Consider the following 24120-nt stretch of genomic DNA (forward strand, 5'->3'; position numbering starts at 1 on the left):
CTACAAACAAACTTTGCAGCTGGCAAAACCAACAATTTATTCAGCTGGTATGGATTTGTTTTTTCTCTCTTCTGTGTAAAACTTCAAAAAATAAATTAGTACTGGCATTGAGGCCAGTCCAAAATTTACATGGTGTATCGGTCCTTCTCAGTTAACTTTGATTGCTTACATAAGACTGAAGTAATATATGTTTGGTGTGGGACTGGTTGGTAGGAGGATATGAATTTATATTTAATTATCAAAGAACACTGTCATCCCAGATTGATATAACCACAGACATCTCTCTTCCTTTTATGGCTATTCATGTTTTCTACCACTTGGGTTTTTTCTATGTTGGCAAAATGAAAAAGAATCAAGTCTCTTGATCTAAGTCTTTTATTTGTACTGGACTGAAAAGGCATTGAGTTGTTTATATGACAATCAGTACCTGACAGATGTAACATCTTTTTCTAATGTCCTTTATGCAATGTTTCTTAATGTAAAAAATAGTAAAACAAAGGAAAGAAAATCTGGGGCTTTGGTTTACCTTCTTGTCTTGTTAAAGAAGGCGAAGAATTGAGTTGTCACAGGTGAACTGAGACTACATCCTGCAGCTAGAGAATGTAAAGAGAATTTAAAGAAATCTTTAAAAAAAGTCTTACATAGTATTATCAATTCCTATATAAAATAATTTAATATTTTAAATACTTTTTAAATAATTTATCTGTATTTAAAACTAAGTTTTTAAAATTTTATGTTTGGAACCTTTTTGGCATTAACACCTAAATAATTTTTTTTAATATTAAAAAATCTTTTAAATATTCAATATGTTTCCATATAAAAACAGAAAAAGTAATATACATTGTTCACACATAGTATTGTACATGACATCTGAGCTCTAGAGTGAGCTTCTGAATTTGTCAGGCAAGTCATAGCTTAGTTGTGGTGAACCACTTCTTATTCTCTATCTGGACTCTTTAAGATTATAACAGATCTTTACCATCAATATGTAGGCTTTAATATTATATACACATACTCTATACAGTATTTAATTTCCATCTCTATGCCCAGGATTGTAAATAAATATTTTTTTTCACAGCATTTAGATCAAAATATTGTTTAGCACATACACAAATATATTTAAGACACACACAAGTTGACAAGAACCATACCAATTTTGCTCAGCTCAGTTACAGGAAAATTTAACTTAGACGTGCCAAGTAACATAATGGAGGAGTCACTCTTACATTTAAAATGTATAATTAACTTGTTAGCAAATGTTTACAGGTTGTGTCAACAGTAGGAAAATGAGGGTTCCTTTGTTCCCTTGGTGCATTTGCATTGACCCTGCCAATGATAAAGGCAGTGTGGGCAGAATGCTGGTGTCTCACAGCCCCTTCAGCAGCACCCCCAGCTCTCTGACAGTTTTACCAACTCACTGGGACAGACTCTGGCAGGACTTCATGTAAGGCCAAACTCTCCAGTTTTTAAGGGTAGGCATGTCTGTCACTGAAAATTAAGTTTACTGTCAAATTGTAGCTTGCTTTCTCTATCCTCCTGTATTTAGAAAGATGATTTCCACAGATACTGTAAAGGGATTTGGGTGCTAAGAGGGGGACTCTCATGCTTCCTATACCACATGCATCAGGTACTATGAGTGCAATAGTTGTGTTCCATTGTGCAAGGTAATCCTCAAAGGTCTTCATTTGTCTTTGAAAAGCCGTTCTCCAAGAGGACCTCAAAAATTTACAAAGACTAAATGGAACACTCTATATAGCTATTTAGGGATACTTGCAGCAGGAAAAAAATACTAATGCAAATCAACATTCTCATCAGGAAGCCTAGCCTAGAAAGACTACCCAGAAGAGGAGCACATGCCACATGATATGTGCAGTTATTCACAAATGAATAAAACTCACATTTCAGAGTTTGCACTCATAGTTTCCCATTCATATGCAATCTATAAACTAGAAACTATTTGCAGGAATTATTACATGGCTTATTCTTAATAGTTGTTCCTGAAAACATAACTTCTTCACAAGTAATTCTGACATGGTTTCAGGATGAACTTACAAGAAGGCTTTGAATGTTTTGCTTGTATCTTTAAAGTGTAAGATTTGGAATGCACCTTCAGGAAAACAGAATTCACAAACTGAGAAATATCCTGCCTGCCTTTCCCTCCTCTGGCCTATCTCAGGCATGAAGGTGCTGGTACAAGGTGTTCAATCAGGTGAAGAGTGGTACCTGGGGTGACTTTGGGCTTGCTTTGCATGAAATTTGATTCTCCTTCTTTCAAGGGAGCAGACTCTGAGAGGGAGATTGTTACTTAGGGAGGGATAAGCATTACAGCAACTTCATTTTAATCCATCTTAACAGATAAACTGAGGCCTTGAGTTTATTTCACAGTAAAAACATGGTACAACAACAGGCCTCTGTGTCTCTGAAGGCCTCAGACAAAAAATTTGGATTCTGTAGGACAGAGGATGCAACCAATGCTAAACTAATCCTCATCTACATCTTTTACCACTTATAGCACTGGTTAGGAATACTGGTGTGCCAGTGAGAGACTAATTCTCAGCTCTTTTGTACACACAAAGTTTCAGCTCCTCGTATTCTCACCTCAGCCCTTTCCATTAAGACATCAAAGTGACATCAAAACTAAGCATTTATTGACAAGATAATTTCAAATCCAAAAATAACAAAGTGCTGAACTACTAGTTTTGCCTTTGCAAAGGTCTGTCTAGACTTAGGGAAAACTTGTATTTAAGTTTTTACCTTTCCTTGGATGTATCTGCAGTGTGCATATATAAATATATATTTACACAGTTAATAGTTTATGTCAGAAGCAAGAAGCTTTATTATTCATTAGTACTCATCTGATGTTAGAATGAGCAGAAAAGGTGGAGTTTTCTTGTAAAGACAATGTTACGGTGACTCAACAGAAGGAGTTATATAAAAGGCTAAGCATACAACATATCAAACATTGAATTTTTAAATGAAAGCCTTGATCTCAGGATTTAATGGCTTTTTTTACTTTAGATTCTTCATTTATGCTTAAGCCTGTACAAGACATTGAGGTAATTTTTCCACACTGGAATCCACTTAACAGTAAAGAGATAAGTGTTGGGGGTTGGGGTTTTTTAAACAAGTGGTGATGAAGGCATCTTAAATCAATCATTTTTCTTTTTGATAGTTAAAATGGCTATTAGTTGAAAGAATGCCTTTCTGGGGAGAAGGAAGAAGTAGTAAACTGCAACAATTACTGTGAAGCCTGTTTTAGAATTCAAGTCAAATTTCTAGGTCAAATCCAGAAAGATATGAAGGAGACAAGTTATGTGGTGTGTCCTCTCAGCTTTCAGGTTTCTGGTGTGTCAAACAAATTCAAAATCCTGAAAGTCATATATGCTGTATGCAAAGTGCATGGAGGGAGTTACAGGGTGCAAGTGAGGGGCAGAAGAACTACATAAGACATTTCTTCCTTTTCCTCTGCTTGAGCAGCCATTTGGATTTAATCTTAAACGTGTTTATGATCACTCATTCAAAGAGATAAAATGGACCGTGCTATCCTTTATCACCAAGACTGGAAGAAGTGCCATTTCTGACATTGCCTACCTCTTATTTTGGAACAGCCAGTTTGAACATTTGTAAGAGGTGGTGGTTCAATACCCCATCATTCTGAAGGGACTTGCAGGCACTTGGCATTTTCCACAAAAGAGTGCTCAGAGGAGCTACATAGACACAGCCCATAGAGAAACTCTTGGCTTCCCTTCTGAAATGGTGCCATTCTTCTAAAAGGAACTCAGGACCAGAGGGCGGGGGGGCAAAAGAAAGCGGACAGTGAGAAGCATTATACTCATTAAAAACAAGCAATCAAAAGACCCCACGTTCTTATTTGCTACATACCAATCAGAGAAGCAGGTTTTAGTTAGGAGTTAAGCAAAATCTTTAGACACAGCCTCTACAAAGTTTGGTGCTGACATTAAAATACCAATTGTACAAATGATTGTGAATACTGAGAAGGCCATCAAACAGAGCCGATCCACTACAGAGGCTGCGAATTTCCATTCATTGCAAATGGCTTCCTCTTCATCCTGGTCTCTGAATCGGTTTGCAATGTACCTGACCTCTTCCAAAATCTTAGCCAAGTCTGGGTCACCTTCAGAGGGGTGCCCACTGTGCAGCAGGTTTTCTTCATCTGTTGGTGAGCAGGTCATCCTCCCACAGATGACACCAGAATCAGTGGTGGGTGTGCAGTGAACCCCTTCCAGCCCCCTGAAGCCAATGTAGAGCATGTTGCCATTGCTGGACTGCTGCCCGCTCACAGTGTTCATCTCCACGCTGGACAGGCTGCAGCGCCGCTGTTTGTGCTGGCAGGCAGGACGCACTTTATCTTCCCCTGGTCTTTTCATCCTCAGAAACCAAGCACACCAGTTCAGAAGGATGATCCTTGTCTAAAAGAACATTTTTGAGAATAAGCATCTCTTCACACAGCCAGTCTCTGGTGCTGCTGCTATTCAGGCAGCTGGGGTGACTGCTCCCTGGTGTCTGCTTAGCCTGCACCGTGTTCTAGAAAATGCTGCTGGAGTTTTCCAGCTGATTAATTTGCCAATCACTGGGGTTCTTTTCTTATTCTAGCAGTGATATTGATTGCCTCAGGCTGAATATCAGTACTGGGACTCCTCCCTCCTCAGATGGGAGTGTCCAGTGTTGATTCTTCCTGACACTTGAACAGTGACATGGCAGCCTTTTCCACCTTTACTAAAAACCATGAGTTAGACAAAACCAAAGCAACTCTTACTGAAGAAGAGTTAATTTTTAATACTTTTAATAACACTGCTTTGGATGATAGTCAATAAAGTTACAATTCTTTTTCTCTTATTTGTGCTCTAATATTAAATTCATATTTATTACTGTTTGGGTGGGGCTGCTGAAAAAGATTTTGGACTGGACTGGACCACCAAGCTTTAAAATGTTATGGCTCCGTTCTCATATTGTGCTCACAACAGTTATTTGCAGATTTTAGAAAAGAGATCTGGATATAACATGAAGAAAATATGGAAAAATTACTTTGATTTAAAAAAAATACTTTGTAGATTTAATCTGTGTGTATCATTTTACTGTTTTTCACATTGCCTTAATCCAGCCTTACAGAAAATGCAGTAAAGCCAGAGACTGTTCCACTTCAAATGAAAGCTTCTGTAATTTATTTAAATCAGATTTTAAGAGCTCATTCCAGCATTTCTTTTTCAGAGTTCTAATGAAATATTATTGTATCATATAATATGCAAACTTTTTCCTGTAATTAATATTAGATTTGATCCATTTATTCTGACAGTGGATTCTTACTCAGAGCAGATGCATGCAAATATCCCAGCCACAGATCTTGCCCTATTACTTTTTTAACACTATCAAGCTCTACCAAGAAGGATAAAATTCTGTTAAATGAGGGCCTTATCCAAAATGCACCAGTGTCCAAATAATGTTTGTTGGATTTCAGCTTCTCAACAGTACAGCTCACTCCTCAACCTCAAGTACTCTGTTTTCTGAGAATATTTGGCTCAGTACTAAGCATTGTCCCCTTTAGGTCATCAAACACACATCTAAAGAGATGTACCTTTAATTCTCTTCACTGAAATTTATTTTAAAGTCACCACCCCAGGACAAGCCAGGGAATACCTCATTATCTCTTGTCCTCAGGGTGCTGCTGTATGCACATTTTTCCAGCTAGTAAGGATTATAATATCTCATTGTTCTAGAGAAAAAAGAAGAAAGGCCTTTCCATCTTCAGAAAGGTCTGATACTGCCATGAGCTGGGTGAAGTCAAAGGAGGGGACATTTAGCTGATGACAGGTAGTGATCTGATATCAGCACAATGTTCTCTGTAAAACCCACCCCTCACAGAAGGACATTATTTTAAAAGTCTTATGTGCTTAGAAAAAATACTTTAGTTCTTTGGACTTCACAGATGTTCTTGAAAAGAGATATAAATATCAGTATTTTCAGGGAAAATTCCACTTTAACATCCATCTTTAACAGATGCTTTTTAGACTATGCATGTTTCTGTTTGGGCAGCAGCTGCACCTCAAGAGCAGTGTATTTCATGCATTTCTCATCTCCATCAGCACCTTACTCTATTCTTCTACCTGGTTTACTTCTAACATCTGGAGGTTATTTGAAAATCACCTTCATTTATATATTTAGGTTTTAACAAAATCCTGAGTTGTGTGTAGCTGTTTTGAAGGACATGAGAAGTTAGTAGAGGTATTATTGATTCTCTCTTGCACACAAATGTTTTCTAAGAAACCAACCACATGGAACATATCTGGGCACCTCATTTCTGGTGAAACTGCTTTTCCAAACGAAATGTCTGGGAGGGATTTATATGTTTTTAACAGTAGGAGGTAATCACGGGCCACTGGCTACTCGATTTCATCCCTGAGCTGGGCATTCATGCAATGGATAGTGAAGGAAAATCAAACCTTACCCATTTAGGCATTTTTCCTCCATCTGGATCATGATGGTGGTATTGTAGAACAATAACAGTGACAACAACAGAAAGACCAACAATAATCATAGTGCTGGCAAAATACTGAGCTGCAAAATAAAGAATAATTACAGGAACATACTTTGGCTGTATATAATATAGCTTTAATAAGGAGTGTTTATATATGCATTCATAGCATTTAGTTCTTTTTCCAGTTTATTGCTGCTCTAGGTACTTTTGAAAGATTTCTCAACACCAGAAATATTGGATGTTATTTTGAGGGGATAGCCAGTGTTTAGCTGTTGTTTTTGTAAAACTGGGCACCTGCCTTTTTTAAGAAACCTTGACACAGGCTGCCTTCTAATTTTATTTCAGCATTATTATATAAACTGACTGGTACTTGTTTTGAAAAGTTTCTCTTTTTGTTTGAACAATTACAGTGGGAAGATTTAATTACATTTAGCTCATGTGTTCCAGTTTCCTAATCGGAATTAGGAATATAGAACACAACAGTCCAATTGTGTCAAAACTGCAAAAAATTCTTCCATGGAAAATTGATTCTCTTATTCTTTCCCCAAATACACATAGGTTGTTTATTTCACTGAGAGCAAAGAGCACCCATCAGAGCTCTTACCAATTGGCAATATTTTTCTAATTCAGTTGCAGTCATCCATTTTACAGCTGGTGATTTGCCTTAAGGCTGGCCTTTGTGCAAAGTCACTGTACCTTGTTTGCTAAAAAAATCCAAGTGACTAAAAGCTTACCAATTAAGGGCACAGAGTCAGAGGTTGCTGGCATAATTTCAGCCACAAGCAGCATGAACACAGTGAGAGACAATAAAACTGTTATACCTGAAAGATAAATATGAAGTATAAAATCATATCAGTAGCTTGTAATTACAACTGGGAGAGAAACAAAATGGATCTGAAGGAATGTTCTCTGCAAGATGCAATCCCACTGTAACCCTGTTCCAGCACATTCGTGGTACTCCTGTCCTACCTTGTGCTGCCTCAAGTTCAGGGGAGCAGTGCTGCCAAACCCATAGCAATGCTTGCACAGACATGGATATTTTTACATCCTTGTAATGGTTCAACTTTTATCATTATTTGCTAATTAGCTGAGGCAAATCAAAGCAATTCTTGCCCTGTATTAGCTTTAGAAACATGGTGTGAATCTGAGTATTTGAACATGTGACGCTTGGTTAATTGTCATGGAAGCTACAGGTGGTGTGATACATAAATTTCCCCAAAAGCAGATTTGCTGCCTTGGATGGGCTTTGGTATCCTTTGATATTAGTGTTGGGTTCTGCAGGGGATTATGCCCAAGCAGTCTGGACTGTTGATTTTTGGAGTTTGACTTCTGTTGCTCAGTGATGAGTTCCCATCTTTCTGGAAGAAGACTTAACCCTTGTCTCAGAACTAGACTTAAACAATAATGAGTCATTGTCAGGTGGGAAAGGATTAAGGAACAAAGAATTCATCTTAAAATATGGTGAAGAACAACTTAATTAAGGAGGCTATTAGCCCTCAATTAAACCATATTCTGGAGAAACGTCAGTTTTTCTACATTTAAACAGCAATGTTAGTAGAAGTCAGTTAAATTGAATTTTGTATGGGACAAAAGGTTTCTTTACATAATTAAACTCCATCTTAAAGATCAAGTACTCAAAATCAGATTTGTTTTGCAAACCATTGCTTAAGTTAAAATTCACTATAAAAAGTAAAATAGGAGCAATTAGAATCCATCTTTCTGAGAAGACACCATAGGTTCATAATGCAATTCAATATTAAAAGGAAGTATTAAGAAGAATTCAGTCTTTAAGTGTTCGAATGTGTATTTGTAAACTTAAGCTTTACCTAATGAAAGTGAGATTCAGGAAATAAATGTCAAAAAATGAAAGCCTGCTTTTTAAGGAAGGTACTCAGGAATTGTTTATGTCTTTGCTGGTCCAGCATCAAGCACTAAAAATAGCTCATGAGCCAGGACACACAAACTATTCCTCCTGCCTAAGACTGTTTAAAAAGAAACTTTAAAAGAACAACCTCTTTTGTCTTAGTCATATTTACACTATCCTATTAATACTTTACCTAGTGAGATTTTTTCTCCTGAGTCTGCTGGAAGCAGGAAAACCAACAAGGCAAGTGCAGATATCAGGACACAAGGAATGAGGAGATTGAGGCCATAGTACAGAGTCCTGCGTCTCATGGTAACTGTGAAGGTTACATCTGGGTAGGGCTCTTTACAACATTCATAAAAGCTCTCAGTTCTCTTCCCAGGAACTCCTGTGTAGGAGAAAAGAGGGGAAAAAAAACAGATATGAATGTTAATAAACTCTATATTATATAGTGTTTAGTTTTTAAAAGGATAAATTTAGTTTTCCAAGTTTTGCTACAGGTAAAACTACTTAAGCTTCATTCCCACTTTTTCTCAGCTGATAAAGGAAAATCAGATAAAAGATACTTACAGAACTCAAGCAGCAAATTTATCCTTTTTTTTTTTTAATGTTGATTTGCATCTGAGATCTGCTCTCAAGAGTTTCAAATGCCACTGGCTAGGTCATTTATTAATTTAATTTCTATCTCTTCATTTCCCAATTGTTACTCCATCCATTTCAGCAGTTGAGACAAGGCTGCAAGTTCACAGTGTAAATAGGGAATGGAGAGCTTACCTACTAAATCCCATTCTCCATTTGAAATATAGCCAGATATATCTGCTTCTTGCATTTGTAAGTCCAAGGACCAGCCTCCATAAGTCCAGGATCCAAACTTCAGGTTACATTTCTGAACATCAAACGGAAACCAGCGTACATCTATGTAGCATGAGCTCTTAAATATGCCTAGGTGAGATTTGAAACAAGAGCACTACATTTAAATGCTTGTTCCACAGAATTTCATGTACATTTTGTAACCAGAGCTTGTTCTACATTGTGCCTTGTTTTTCATTTATAAAGCATCTTTAATCTCAGTCCTGTCTTGACATGTAAAGAGCAAAAGTCAGTCATAGAGAAGGGAAAGAACTGTGCCATTAATGTATTGATGTTATTTGCTGTTTCTTAAAGATACTCGTCCATTTTGGCACATAGCAGAAGAATATTCAGAGAAGAACTCCGATTTCTAGATACAGTATTTCAGGAAGAAATGAAGCAGAATATGCAATCTGTTTCTATTTCTTTTACCGACTTAAGTAAGAAATCTTGAAACATAAGAAATCCTGAAATATTTATTTGCTGTTTTATTAGATTTATATGATATTGATTTACTGAGGAAAGTGAGCTGCTTTTTCACTTGTTGAGTCAGACCCTGTTCTTCAGCAGTTTTCAGAACTGAACTGACAAACCCCCACCAAATGCAATATCTTAAGAGAGCATCTTAAATGAGGAAGCAAACTCCTGAAACCCTCTGGACATCTTAGACAGAAAACCTAATTTGTCTGGAAAGCATTGCTCTAGTGCTGTAGTTTGCAAAATTCAGATGCTAGGAAGAGTTAATTCTAATGATTATGCTAATTGAGTTGGGGAAGAGAAACAGTGCTCCACTGCTGTACATCCAAAAATTGTTTTGATGAAGCATTCATTGAATCATTTCAAATAGAAATACATCCAAGATGTTACTAAGCATGTTACTGTAAAGTTAACATATTAATAAAAGAAACACTAAAATAATGAAATAAAAAATTATTGAGGCATTACCATTACTTTAATAAGCAGCATCTTTTTATAGTAAGGATTTCCAAACTTCTGAAATTGTGCATTGACAGAAGAATTTCCATAATTGTAATAAAATGTGTCTTGTATGAGAGTTTTCATGCAAAGGTGTTAACCATATAACCATAATGCATGTAGGCTTACATCTATCAGATGATGCTAGCTAAACAAATTAAATGTAAGAGAATTTATGGCAAATTTGAAACCACACCATGCACAAGTAATCTACCAAAATTTATGACATGCAAACAGCCTACCTGGTGGCAGGTATTGGCAATGTCCTGAAGAATTGACTAAAACATTAGTGTGAAAAGTAGCATCAAATCTTTCATCAGCACTAGAACAGGGGAAAAACAAAATGGGTTATTTGCTCTTTGACTGGCTGAAGAATGTATGAAACAAATCTCTTCTCATAAAAGGGCTATGTCACCTCCAAAACTTGACAGCTTTTTTCCTGCCATCAGTTTTCTGTGGCCTCATAGTAACTGGCCTGATCCTTCTGGGTTTGCTCCTGATTAAGAGCTGTAAGGGAAGGTCAGCCACCTCATTCTTGCCACTCACCTGCCCATTAGATTCATTATAGTGCTTTGGCTCTATTGATTTCCTTTTGGAAAGTAAGCACTTTTTAAAAACTTCTCAAGCAACTGTACAGGGAAATCTGTTCTCTTGGTGTCATGTTAACAGCATCTAATGAATACTGAGGAGATGGATACTCCAGTGCCTGTGTGTTGCTACTTTTTGTATGGGTGAACATTATTACTACATTTCATACATGAGACCCTTTAATGCAGCTCCAGCCTTCATTATCTACCTCAGATAGACTGATCAAACTGTGTTCAGTCAAGAAGAAAAAGCAGCCCTATTTGAGGTGTCAGTGTAGTGGTGTGGCCAGCACTGCCCTTTGTGCTGTCTCTAGACAGCAAGTCTCTAGAAAAAGAATCATGTCATTTGGAGAGTGCTCCAAATTACGAATTTGCATCTACTGCCAAGGAATATCTCAGTTCTGTCTGGCAGGAATTTACCAGCCATTAATATTTTAAGGACTTCTAGATGGGAAACACAATGAGGCACAGGCTACAATTGTTGTAGTGCTGTAGTCTCCAAGCTGTCACCTGCTGGGGGGGTTGGCACCTAAGGCAAGTGCAGAGCCAGCTGTGCTGGGCAGGGCAGGGGAGCCACACAAGCCTCAGGCTCTGGATGCTTGCAGCAATCTGGACTTCAAAACCTGTGCATCTCCAGATTGACTGGAACACTACAAGTCTCTAATGTCTCTTTGCCTATTAGTAGTTTAGTATCTCATAATTTTCTAATCACCTTTTAAGATATCATCAGAAAAACAGAGTAAAAATCTGAGATGGTCATAAAGTGAAATATTCATAACTAGCAGAAAATCAACTGTATTAAAAGGTGCTTCTTAGCAGGAAAATCCTTATTGACATATTCTTTTTTTGAAAAGAGGAACTTAGTATTTGATCTATTCTGATGTAAATGCTGTGTCTCAGAAGCAAAATTAAAGCAACTGTTATTTTAGACTTTTTTAATTTGCATTTTATTTCCCCTTATGTACTTGAAGACCTTAGATTTTAAAAAATATCTGGGCTGGTTGGTGAAATTTGCAGACAAGAAAAAGCTAAATCCAAATAATTACTTGCCCATCTGGAGTTGCACTTTTTCCTGTGGTGAACAGAAGGCTCAGAAGTATTGAAAAGACTAGCAAGTATTTCATGTGAACTTAGAAGAGAAGCAGAAAGTCTCAGCATTGAGTATGTTTGATGCCTGATTCTAGCACCCTGAGGGGCAAAGGCAGCTCAGTTCTAAGGCTATTGAGCAGTGCAAGCCACTCCTTCAGTTTCATGGCTGGATTCTCCCAGTTTGTGTTGCAGCTCCTCTTCCAGCTGGAGCTCTAATTCTTCTCCTTCCACATCTTGGCTGCCTGTTTTTGTGATATTTGTAAGAAACTGGTGCTGCAAAAATCTCTACTGATTGCATTTCCAAATTTGGTAGAGGATACTGGGGAGAGGGACAGCAAGATCACACACATTCACCCAGGTGCACACACACACAGGTGCATAAGTCTCATTTCCTTAGAAAAACTAAAGTCCTCCAACAAGGTTCTGTATTAGACAAATAATTGCTTTGACTTGAAATTAATAAGGGTTAGATGATGGAATTCAAATAAGTAGTCAAATTTAGGATGTAAAATTATCCATGCCACACAAATCACTTGTTAAGTGGGAATTAATGACTCCTGGGCTGGGTTCTGTTCTCTTCCTCTGGAGTGGAGAGTAGTTAAACACCAGGGAGCTGATTCTAAGACCTTGCTGCTGTTTCTGATAATTGGCAAAAATAGAATTTTCACAAGAACACAAATGATCAGGGAACCTTGATTTCATTGCCACATGACTTTGCCCTTCATAGGCACCATTCTTGAAAGAATATCCAGTGGTAGTCAGATTCAAATATGAAATTCTTTTTTTCTGAGAAAGGAGCATGTGTTTTTCCATGCTGTGCTTCTAATCATTTCTGAAATGCACTGCTTCTATTGGGAATGCACTAAGTAGCTTGAAGAGACTGGACTGAAATGGAATGTAATGAGAGAAAATCATTTGTTATGTTTCCTCTTCAGGGTATAACCACTTGTAAGCAGATATTGATTACAGGACATTGAGATTACAAAGCTGGACCTAGCAGATAGAATCTCACTGGGACCTAACCTCATGTTTATAAAACTGGGAAAATGAAACTCTTAAAATGAGACATACTTCTAGAATTTTTGTTACTCCATTAAATAATGAACAATATGTGGCCATTTGGAAAATAATTCCACCAGAAATGAACACTTTTAATAAGTGTAGTTAAAAGTGGAAGATGGTCCAGATGACACAAACACAGTCAGTCCTGGAATTTGTACAAAGGCCTAGATTATCTTTTCTCAGAAAAACTACAGATGAACTGGCCCTGCTCTCCCCACAATAGACTGGATGTAAAATTTAATACAGCTGCCACAGTTTCTCTGTACTAGGCTGTAGCAAAATGTGTAAGAACTCAAGGCATAGTGAAACATGCATTCATTAAAGTGGAAAGTGAATTTATAGTTCATTAATTTTTCTGTAACTGCAGATGCATGTCCCTAGTGAAGCATAGAAATTGAAAGCATCTATCTCAAAATGGCATGTCACTTGAAGGGAACATCATAATATTCCCAATGTAATTTCAAACAGGAATAAGAATTTATTTTAAATAGCTTTGCTCTCTGACTAAACTCTGCATAAGATTTTTGGATTAAATATGTGTTTGTAACAGAGAAACTGCAGAATAATTATTTCATGACTGAGTCATAGTTAACAATCTGAAGAGTTGAAAACCTGTATTAAGAGAAAAATTGTGGTTTTAGTTTTCCAGGTTATTGTGACCTTTCTCATTCTATAAACCACCCCAGCTACAGTTAGCATGCATATATTAATATTACTAATTCCTAAACTATTACCCTTTCATTTTGGATATACGTAAATACTGAAGCCTAAATCATCAGGCACACTGCAAGTCTCTCTCAGGTATGTGATATAAATCAGGAAGAATATTGTCATAACTCATTTTTTTGGAAATCACTAAATTGCTGTTGTAGAGTACCAATTTCATGGTATACACAGTGTGTTGTTCATCAGGACAATGGCAATGAAGGTGTCATTTGTCAGATTCTCCCAAGAACATTGTCATTTATGGAATCAGGGTAGCTAGGGATCCCTCAGTGTTAGCTGTACCTCTGGGACAGCAGTGCCACAATGCAGGCCCTAGAGAAGCACCCAGGGCCTGGCAAAGGCTGCCCCTCGTGCTGTTATTCCATTATTGCAATGCAACAGCACCTGGGACTGCAGCACTGAACATAAAGGTGCTCCCCAAAGGGCAAACGGGGGGAAACTGCAGCTGGTATTGGGAACAGCCATTCTCTAGGTCTTGTTACAACAAAGAGCACTCCTGAAGGGGGAAGGGGAGCAGGTCGATAAGCACAGCAGAGTGTGTTCTTAAGAGACACAGGGCAGAGAAACAAAGGAAGGAATGCCATCAGGGAGACAAAAGGTTCATCTCATCTGCACAGCTGGCAAAACCATGAACCTGGCTACCACAGCAGAGCCAGTGCTCCACGTGCAGAGCAGATGTAAGTTCTTTCCAGTATCTGGGCAACAGCACACAAGCCCACAAGAACTGCAGCAAAAGGCAATTTGTTATAGAACAGGCAGCTCTCAGTGTTTTATTTTTTGAACTAAATAAATTCCACAATGGGAGCTACCATGGAACAGTACGGCCAAAGAATCTCTCAATGTCAGCCAAAGGTTCTGCAGTGGATTGATGGCAATCTGTCTGTCCCTGAAATAGGCCCAATTCTGAACAGTTTGACAAGGAGAGCGGCAAATATCTCAGCTATTTTTGTAGCAGGAGGAAAGAATAACACCAAAACTGGACATGGAAAAATGCAAAGATCTTTCCTGGCCATTACCTCTCCTGTCGATAGTGAAAGCCAAACTAAACCCTGACAAGCAGGCAAACATCAGATTTGAATTCCCCAGTAACTATTTAGACCAAAAAATTTCAGAGAAAATTATCATTATCTGTACCATTAAACACCATCTCATAAAAGCTACTCAATTAGAATGGTGGTAGGGACAGTATTGTTATTCACAAAGTGTTTGCAAATAGGTCCTTCTCTTCTGTGAACAGGAGACTGGTAATTTTCCAGTATTCCAAACACCTGGAAAGTTTTGGAGAATTATTTTAAAATCTAGGCATTTTGATGAGACTAATATGTCATTTATCTTGCCTTATCATTGTGTTTGGACAGGGTGCTAGAAAATGTCATGTAGATTCCCTTTCTCAGGAATGGCTGGAGCAGTTGAGCTTTCAAGGGATATTTTGCAATTCTATAATTCTATGATCTTCCCTCCATCCCCCCCACACACACACACATAAAGAAAATTGTCTACCTGTTATAGAGGAGAATATCAGGCTTCCAAATCAGTCCATCAGGAAAACGAACATTCTTCACTCCTGGGTATTCAGACACATTCCACTGCAGATAATGATCTGTCCAGTACTAGGCCATACACACAAAAAGTAAGTTAGGTCATCTCATCCACTGCTTTACTGTAGTTCTCTAGGGACTGGATGGGCTGAAACAATAGTTGTTCTCTTGTTTAGCTTCAGGGACTGAAATGTTTGGAAAGAGTGAATTAAGCCATCTAGAGCACAGTGGAACTCATAAACCCCTCATTTTCAATTCACACTGCAGTGCACATAACAGCCAGGAAGAGATTTGGAGTGCTTGAGTTTTGTTGTTCACACTGTCTCAGGTGCCAGTTTGGGATTGAACTGCTTTTATAATTCATACAGTAACTTCCATTATCTTTGTCTTCATAGACAACTTTGTTTGCTGTGGTTAGAAATTCTCAGGTGGTAGTACCTTGCTAATAGGCATGGGGTAGAGCAGCCAGCATTCACTGCTGACAGAAGATGACTGTGATGGCACAAGGGTAATGCCAGCAGAAGGTCTTGGCAGCTCCTGGGCCTGGCTTTGGGCAAACTCTGAGGCAGCTGCTCCATAGCACTGCTCAGTCCCACAAGTTTCCTCCCAGGCTGACACTTCCTGCACTGAGGCAGCTGCCCTGGGGCTGCCTGTGCTCCTTCCAGCCCAGGCCTGGCTGCTGGCACAGGCAGGCTGGCACAGGCAGGCTGGCACAGTTGCACCAGCAGGGCTTTGATCTGAGCTCAGCGCTGCTAAATCCCACACTCTGTCATTGAAACATATGGTGGAGCAGAGCCATAAACAGGAGCAGAGCCCCAGCCTGCAGCCAGCTGAGCACTGTGGCAGCCCCAGCTTGCCTCCTGCACTCCAAGAGTATTTTCCTGCTGTATTTTCCTGAAATTGAGGTTGTACATCACCCCTTCCTGTGCAAATGGCTTGTCATGATACTAGGGTGGTTTCTGTTGAGCACCAAGGGTATAAGGACTAAAGTTCAATTCATTTTACAAAATTTACCAAATTTTCTCTGTCTATGCTTCATTATGTGCTTCTCTGTATCTCCATTTTTATGTTTTTAGATTAACTTCACTTGGCTGTAGGTGTCATGTAGCTTACAGTGAGGGCTTGTCCAGATTTACCAAGCTGTTGCAATGCCAAATGTTAATTTCTTAAATGTAAACTTTTAAATGGGTGAGTAAATGTACAACACTTAGCTCTTGTGTCTAGTGGTCCTTGTCAAAATGTTTGATAGACATTAAGGTCAGGAAAAATTGCCAGTGGGTATTGTGGAGGTAAATGTTATTGGTCATTCTCATGGGGTATTCACATCAAACTGGTCTATGGAATTCCTTGCATTACTATCACAGGCAAGTTTTGATTTGATACACCAAGTTACCAGTTAGCCTCATGCTTCAGGTATTCAAATACATTCTTGTACCCTTGCAACAGCACAAATGACCATTTTGATGCATTCAACACAACTAATAGCATTCATCATGCAGCTTCTGTGAAGTGTTTACTATATTTATTTTTTGCCTGTGCTTCTATATTTATCTAATTCATTTTTTACAATGAGTTTGTAGCAAAACCAGACAAAAGATCTGAGTTGTGCACTGTTTTTCCCTTTAGCTTTACAGATAATAGTTTTTTATGGAAATCTTCAAATACTTGGCTTTGTTCATAGTTCTTGGTTTCACAGTTCTCTAGTTAAGATACATGTGTTGCTCACAGCCATTTATACATGGCTTCTGTAAGCTGATCAACTGCTTCTCATATTTTTTTCAGAAGTTTTACATGCATTATCCCAGTAAACTGTTTTACATTAACTTCTTGGTTGACAAATGTCACTGTAATTTTTTTACCACTTCATCTTTGTGTAATATAGAAGTCCTGAGATGCCAGGATAATCTGTTTTTTCCAAAGGCCAGCAATGTAAGCAAATCAGCTGTGTGGGTTTAAGGCACTGAAAGCAGTGGCTCTGTGGCTTTGGGTGACTCATCCTCAGGAGCTGCCAGAGCAGGTCACACTCGTGGTGGCAGGGCCAGGTCTGGCAGGCTGCATTCACTGCCAGCTGAAGGCGTCCTGGATATCAACATATCCAATCATTTCCTAGCCCAGCTTACGTTAGGAGTTCCCATGGCCACGGCTCTTTAGCGCAGGGTGATGCTGAGTGACGTAAATCCAAGGGCAGCAGAAAACTTAATAGTCAAGGCTGCATTAGAGATCATGTTAAACAGATTTCTGGCTGCTCTGGCAGCCCTGTGGACAAAGTGCTCACCCATCCAGCAGGGCATAATCTGCTCCATTTTGCTTTAACTTTAGAGCTCCTGTTAAAGGAGCTGAAGCACCTTTAATTTGGATTAAAATGGCAAAGAGCTCAGGGTGCTTTGGTTAGTACCAATCTGTGTGATTAAGCAAGGCTCCTGCTATAACTTAGATCAAGTTTCAGATTTTTGATGCTGAACAGTATTGCCATGGAGATAGTGGTCAGATGAAATAGTCTGCCTGTATAAATGCTAGATTTATATTCCACTTTCTCTCAAGTTATTTTTTGTATTTAAGTATTTTGGGGATAATTACACCAAATACATTTAAGATACATTGTATCATAAAATACATTTAAGATACGTTGCTGATTATGCACACGTATATATCAAGGAATGCAATGGAGAGGATTCAGGGAAAACTTATTTCAGATAATTTAGACTAATAGAATGGCATGTGTTTGCCTTTAACTTTGCTTTGACTCTGTCTAGAACACCATTAATAGACAGTTAATATGCAAACACTTTTATTTTTATATGTACACAAGCCATGAGGAGTGGCTACATTTTTTGGTAGTAACCAAGTGATCTGTTCATTGCAGTCTTAAGGTGCTTCATATCCAGTATGTGCAAAGGTGAATAAATCAAAAGAAATACAGAATGTATAATATAATAAAAAATTTCCTAAGGGAAAACAAAAACAAACTCAAAAAGGATAAGGATGCTGTGAGATCAAAGAGAAGGAAAATAAATTACAGCCTCTTGAGTATGAAGTGTTGTACCATTTACTGGTAAGAAATCATAGGAACTATGGTCTTTGTAGCTAAAAGCCAAAACCATATTATATTGCCAGTTTTAATCTTGCTGTACAACAGGCCTGTAAAAAAGCATGACCCTGAGTGCTTCTTCCATGTGAGATTTTCTTTGTGAATATATGGAATAGCCATGCTGTTCTTACAGGTCATCAGAATAGTCTTTCCTTTGTTTCCCAAGGCCTACCCCAGGACAAGTGAGGTGCTCTATTTAAAATGTTACAATAAAAAAAAAAAAATAATGCCTTTAAATGGAATGAGCTGGTAACAGAAACTGAAAGGTGTAAAGTTTCTGCAAAAGCCTTATGATTGTCTGGAATAATAGAAATCTTCTGACTTCCTTTACCTAACCCAAACAGTTTGGTTTCTGTAGTACTGATGGGAATTCAACTAATGGCAAATTCTCATCCCTGCTGCTGTAGGTGGAGAAAACTCCACATCACTGTCTTTGCAGAGCTTAAGACAAATTTATGGGGGAAACATTTGTGGATGCATTAGGACTCCACAGGAGTCAGCATGCTAAGAAGCACCTTGTTAATTCTGAGTCACAATGTAACCTTTCAGAGAAAACAATTTCAAAATACTCTCACAAAGTTCTTGAATTGTCTATTATCTCTTCCATTCATTAAAAAGTGAGTAAAAATTGACTTCTGCCCAACCATACTGCCCAACCATGAGATAGGACAAAGTTCTGTGCTGTGGTATCTAGTCGTAGCAAAGAAAACCTGATATGGAATTAGGAGTCAACTCATATTTTCTCTACAGACCTGAAAGTTTTCTAAAATTCAAACTCCTCACCAGATTAAACTCTATAACTGAAGGGGAAAAACAAACATACTTTCTTTCAAAACTTACCATTTGTAGCCAAATATTTGTTGTTAATACTTGATTCTTTTCATCCTGGAGGGAAGGAGGAGAGGAAGAAGAAAAAAACAAACCACAGTTTAGTATTATTTAGATAAAATAATACCATTAAATACATTTGACTATTATAAAATAACCAGTTGTGCCAAAGTACCTTTCAAAGCAATGGGAATCATTGCCACTCACTTATTGGAATGGAAGTTTTCACAGGAACCTTCAAATTTCAATTTCATATTACTGCTATCAGTCAAACTGTCTCCTGGGGGTATCCTTCTGCCAGACTCTTCCCTGGGGCTCCTTCTTTAATAAAGAGGCTCCAAAGGCAAGGCAGATTCCAGCAGGGGCTGCCTGTGCCACCTTTCTTAGCAGCAGCCCTCTCACTAATTAACCTTACCCAGAAGACATAGGCAGGCAGTAGAAAAAACAAGGAGCAAAGTGTGGCTAAGCTCAGCTGAGAGGTGTTGGAGCCATTCTGAGGAGCTTCTTAAGAGGCAAGGGGCACCACTTGGGTCAATGGAACTGTACAAAAAGTGCTGCACCAGCTTTACCAGAAAACTCTTGTCAGGGCAGGATATTATTATTCTTTGAAGGCCTTTCCCTGCACTCCTGTGACTGATGTAAGTTCAGGTGACACAGCTGGCATCTGAATGCTGAAGTTGTAGACTTTAATTCTTCACTGCTCAGACACAGGAAAATATCAATGACCTTTTTCTGTGGAGATACTTTATCAGCATCTGCCTGGGTTGTGTGAAGCTAATGGAATATACTATATATGCAGTCAGTATTCCATATTTTCCAATCTGAGCACACAATCCCTGTCCCAATACCAGTCCAAGTTCCATTTACAGTCTGAGAAAGTGTCATAGGAAATTCAGTCACCTGTACAGCCTCAACTGCCAGAGCTGTTCATATGTCTAGACCTCTGAACTTAAATCTGTCATTCTTGAACTTAAATGTCATTCCTAAATGCCAAAAATGTTTAATCACATTTCATACAATTAAAAAACCCCTTTTTAATAACACACTTTACTAAAGGTAAATTTTCCCCTTCTGTTCTTGTTTTGTGAACTTCTAACCAAAAAGAACTCCTGAGAGACCTTTCATTGCAATCATTTTAGATCAGCACATTAGTAGAAAGTTACACAGCATGTAAAATCAAATACCCTGCAAGGGACAATGGCATTTTTAAAGCAAGAGAAACCTTTTGAGGAGCAGCATCAGTAAATGTATGGAAGTGTTACTAGGCTGTGTGTAATCACAACTGAATGTACAACATACAAACAAAGATTTTAAATAAAGATGGCAATGTGCATGAATAAAGTCTACCATCATGCACACTCCTACCTTGCTTTAAAAAAAAGTAGCATAAAAAAATATAAATCATCACAGACCACAGCTAGTCATTCAGCACTTTTCCTCTCTATTTTCTGCTTCATCACTTCCATGAACCTTTTTCAAAACTATCTCAAGTGGGCAACTCATTTAAATGGCATCCTGGGGAAACAGGTCTCTAACCATTTGCTTTCAGAAATCCATTATTAAGCTCCACTGAATCTGCATGGTGAAGGCATTGCTGAAGATGTCAGCCAGGCAAAGCAGTAATTAACTTGCACTAGTAGCTGTTATTCTCTAGCCCCACAAACATTAATTTGGAGCCTCTCTCAGCCTGCTTATAGTGTTAGAGCACTACAAAACTAGTTTGTATGGAATCTTTAATTCATGAATGAAGAAACCATCTTTAAGAGATCATTCATCTCACCAGAACTAAAGTCTATTGAGAAGGGCTGCCAGCTCAGGGCGTGTTAAATCTCCATGTTTCTACTCATCATAGGCAATTTTACATGAGATGGAAATATTGCCAATAATAGCTTGTCCTCCAAAGTTCAGTAACATTTTCTGAAAGCTCTGTGTGCTGTCCCAGGTGAACATGACAAGTTCCTATAATGCAATGTCCTGGCTCAGCACCTGAGCAAAGCTGAGAGCACCACTGCTGAGGGGTTTCTCTGCAGAGCTATAACTGCCTCCTCAGAGGTGCAGAGCAATTCAGAATCCATTATGTTGCAGGAAGCCTGTTTCAGGACTATTAGCTGAATGGCATGGTTAAATCCTGTGTTAAACTCCCAGTGTGATCTATTTCTACACATGAATGGCCCCAGCTTTAAATTAGTGATGTTTCAAAAAGTCCTTTTCAGCAGCCATGGATTGTACTGAAGCTGGGGTGTTGTTGGTGCCATGGAGATCTGCTGGGAGGGCCTGAGCCCACAGCACAGGCATGGGAACTATTTTAGGAGTGGCAGGAAGGAGCTCTACCATCAGTGCACATCACAGACCCAAGCCAGAGAGCTGCCACTGAGCACTCCAAGTAGCAGAGCTGAGGGGGACAGCAGACTGTCAAAGCAGCTGTGCTGATGGCAGCATGATTCAGCTGCCTGCCACTGCCAGGTACAGGGCACAGCCATCACAGGTTGGCATGCAGGACACTCTGCAAGCATATTCTGAAAGCCAGGAGTTATTCTGAAGTGTGATCTTTCACTCAAACCTAGCTCAAAGAGCCTATTCTGAGAGCACTGACTCAAATGTGACTTGTACTGTGAAGACAAGCCCTGAGTGAAGATGGCCCATGCTGTTTTCATGGTATTTCTTTCTGTTATTTGAAGCATTTAGAGCCTGAAAGAGGGTTACATATGAGCTAAGTAATTTCCACTTGGATCACTACATTGAAGGTTCCATCAGTGTTTGAATCATAAATCATTGCTCCTCAGATATAAAAACTTTACTGCTTGCTGAGGCTTGGTTTATAGCAGTGTTCTGAGTTTTTAATACTGTTTGTTGGAGCAAACAATTTCCAATATTTTAGTCATTATTGGATTGACTCATCCATCACTAGAGGAAAGGTTCTGATTTTAGAGGGTTTGTCACTCTTTGTGGCCCCAAGTGAAGCTGGTAAAAGATGGGGCAGGAGACATCCTGCAGGGTTTCTCGCTGCTTAGGAGAGTTTTTTGGACACTGTTTTAAATGCTTCACAGCAAACTACATTAACACTCTTTTCAACAGAGTTGTGCAGTACCTCCTTGTAAAATGATGGGTGGGCTTGAAATGCTTCAAAGAACTTCACCAGTTTTTGTCACTTCATTTTGTAAACGCTTACAGAACACTTTATGTGTTTTGACACAAAAACGAGGAAGTTCCTGTTACAAACACTTTCTGCTATAAAGGAGGAAAGAAAAATGGTTTCACGTGTTGGAGAATCATCCCAACAGAGAAAGAGATCAGGCACTGTATCAGGTTGTTGGGATTGGTGTGGTTTTTCCTCCATACCAGCTGCTTCAAGTTACTTGCTGTTCAGACAGTAGCCAAGTAGCCCTGCTAATGGAGAGTTAGGTTTCCTTGGCACAGTGGGAGGTGGGTGGATGCTGCTTTGGTCTTCTCCATCCATAACTGCAGAGAGGGCACATGGTGAATTGCTCCTGGACTGCTTGTCATTTTGTGGCAGTGCAGGTAATGAAAGGAAAGTAGCTGACATCAGGAGACTTGACTAGTCCTTGATTCATTTTTGAAGGTAGAGGTAATAACTTCTGCAAGTCTTTGAAGGAAATTGCACTGTCTCCATTCTTCCAATTCCCACTTCTGGTTTTGTCTGTTTTGTCAATTTCTACAATCCATTGGACTGATCACCTTTGGAAACACAGTTACCAGTGTCTCAAATTATCCTTCCCTTACCCTGTGTTCCTCAGAATATATAAAAGAAGAGAGAAACTCGATAATGCTTTAGGGAAGGTGTTAGCCTGGACATTATAAGCTCTGTAACAATATCTGTAGACTTTCAAATGGATTTCAGCACATGTAGCATCCACACTAGAAAAGCTACATGGCAACTGCAAGGGGAAAAAGAATTAAAATAAAGCTGCATGCCTAGAGAGTGGCATGCAGTGATATGCAGCCCCTAGCAAGAAACACGTACTTCCCAGGGACTAGCCTAAGGTGATATTCTAACTGAAATCTATGAGCCGTAATTTCTGCACTTCAAATTTAGATTCTTTATTTTTATGTGGTTGAATCTCACCTAAATTATAGAAAAAGTTATGGCTCTTTGAACTGGGCTTCAATTACTGTCAACGTTAATAAAGACTTTGTAAGAACATTTTAAGACAGCACTTGTTACACCATAATACTATGTTCCTGATTAGTACCCTCTAGCAAAACTGAAACTAATAACTGTGCTCTGAAGTTAACAACACTCTGATAGCCAGTGAGAAATATGCAAGACACTTTCTTTACTTTATGTGATTTTCACTTTTTTGTGCTTGAATGTCATCCTACTGAAACCAGCAGGTTAGGCAGTTCATTAGCTCTTATTGTCTCAGCACTTGCTCATTAAACATTCTCAACATCTTCTGATCCACAGTGTCAAATTACCCGTGCCTACTGACATTCCCCACCTCATTTAAAGTCCTGTTATGTTCAATTTTTGTTTCACACAGTTTGGGGTTTTTTCCTGCTCCTTTTTAGGGTCATGCATTGAGCTCACTTAACTGTATCTGCTGAAAAAGCCTGAATTCCTACAGGCTTAGTACTGAGAGGATAGGCAGGAGGGTGAGCTAAGCACTCATAAACTGGCCAGGCGACAAAAGATTGGTGCTATGTCCATACTTCAGGCAGCCATAGTGGCAGGATGATGAATCCAAGATCCTCAGAAGTCATGGAGAGTAGTGGGAGGGCTGCACTCCCATCCCTGCCCTGGTGCTGGTGCACAGCAGCTCCCCTGTGTGGCAGGAGAGGCCAGAGCAGGGTCTGCTCCACTCATCTGCAGCCCTGAGAGCACCACAGTGACCTCTCAGTCTCCCCACAGTAAGTCACTGGGGGGTCTATTGCAGATATCCTCTCCATGTGCCAAGGTTAAAGCTATATTTTTCTATTAAAGGTAGCTCAGGGCTTCTTAGTCAGGCAGACAAAATTGAATTTTGCTATCTCAGTGGTGAGGATAAAAATCAGTTACTTTA

The 24120-nt window shown here is 38.9% G+C and overlaps 1 protein-coding gene across 1 annotated transcript in view; it reads right to left on the bottom strand.

Annotated features, from left to right (window-relative positions):
- Positions 1–359: 359 nt before the first annotated feature.
- The window catches only part of CHRFAM7A (CHRNA7 (exons 5-10) and FAM7A (exons A-E) fusion), a 38642-nt gene continuing 14881 nt past the window's right edge, over positions 360–24120 (bottom strand). Inside the window, exons 3-10 of the mRNA XM_036389479.2 lie at positions 19112–19156; positions 15146–15255; positions 10424–10503; positions 9132–9299; positions 8551–8745; positions 7228–7314; positions 6464–6573; positions 360–4430 (exon numbers count right to left, since the gene is read on the bottom strand). Of these exons, the coding sequence (XP_036245372.1) occupies positions 3912–4430; positions 6464–6573; positions 7228–7314; positions 8551–8745; positions 9132–9299; positions 10424–10503; positions 15146–15255; positions 19112–19156 (1314 nt within the window). The 3' untranslated portion in view covers positions 360–3911. The remainder of the gene's footprint in view (positions 4431–6463; positions 6574–7227; positions 7315–8550; positions 8746–9131; positions 9300–10423; positions 10504–15145; positions 15256–19111; positions 19157–24120) is intronic.

The sequence above is a fragment of the Molothrus ater genome, chromosome 13 (genome assembly GCF_012460135.2).
Source record: "Molothrus ater isolate BHLD 08-10-18 breed brown headed cowbird chromosome 13, BPBGC_Mater_1.1, whole genome shotgun sequence".
NCBI classification, from domain to species: domain Eukaryota; kingdom Metazoa; phylum Chordata; class Aves; order Passeriformes; family Icteridae; genus Molothrus; species Molothrus ater.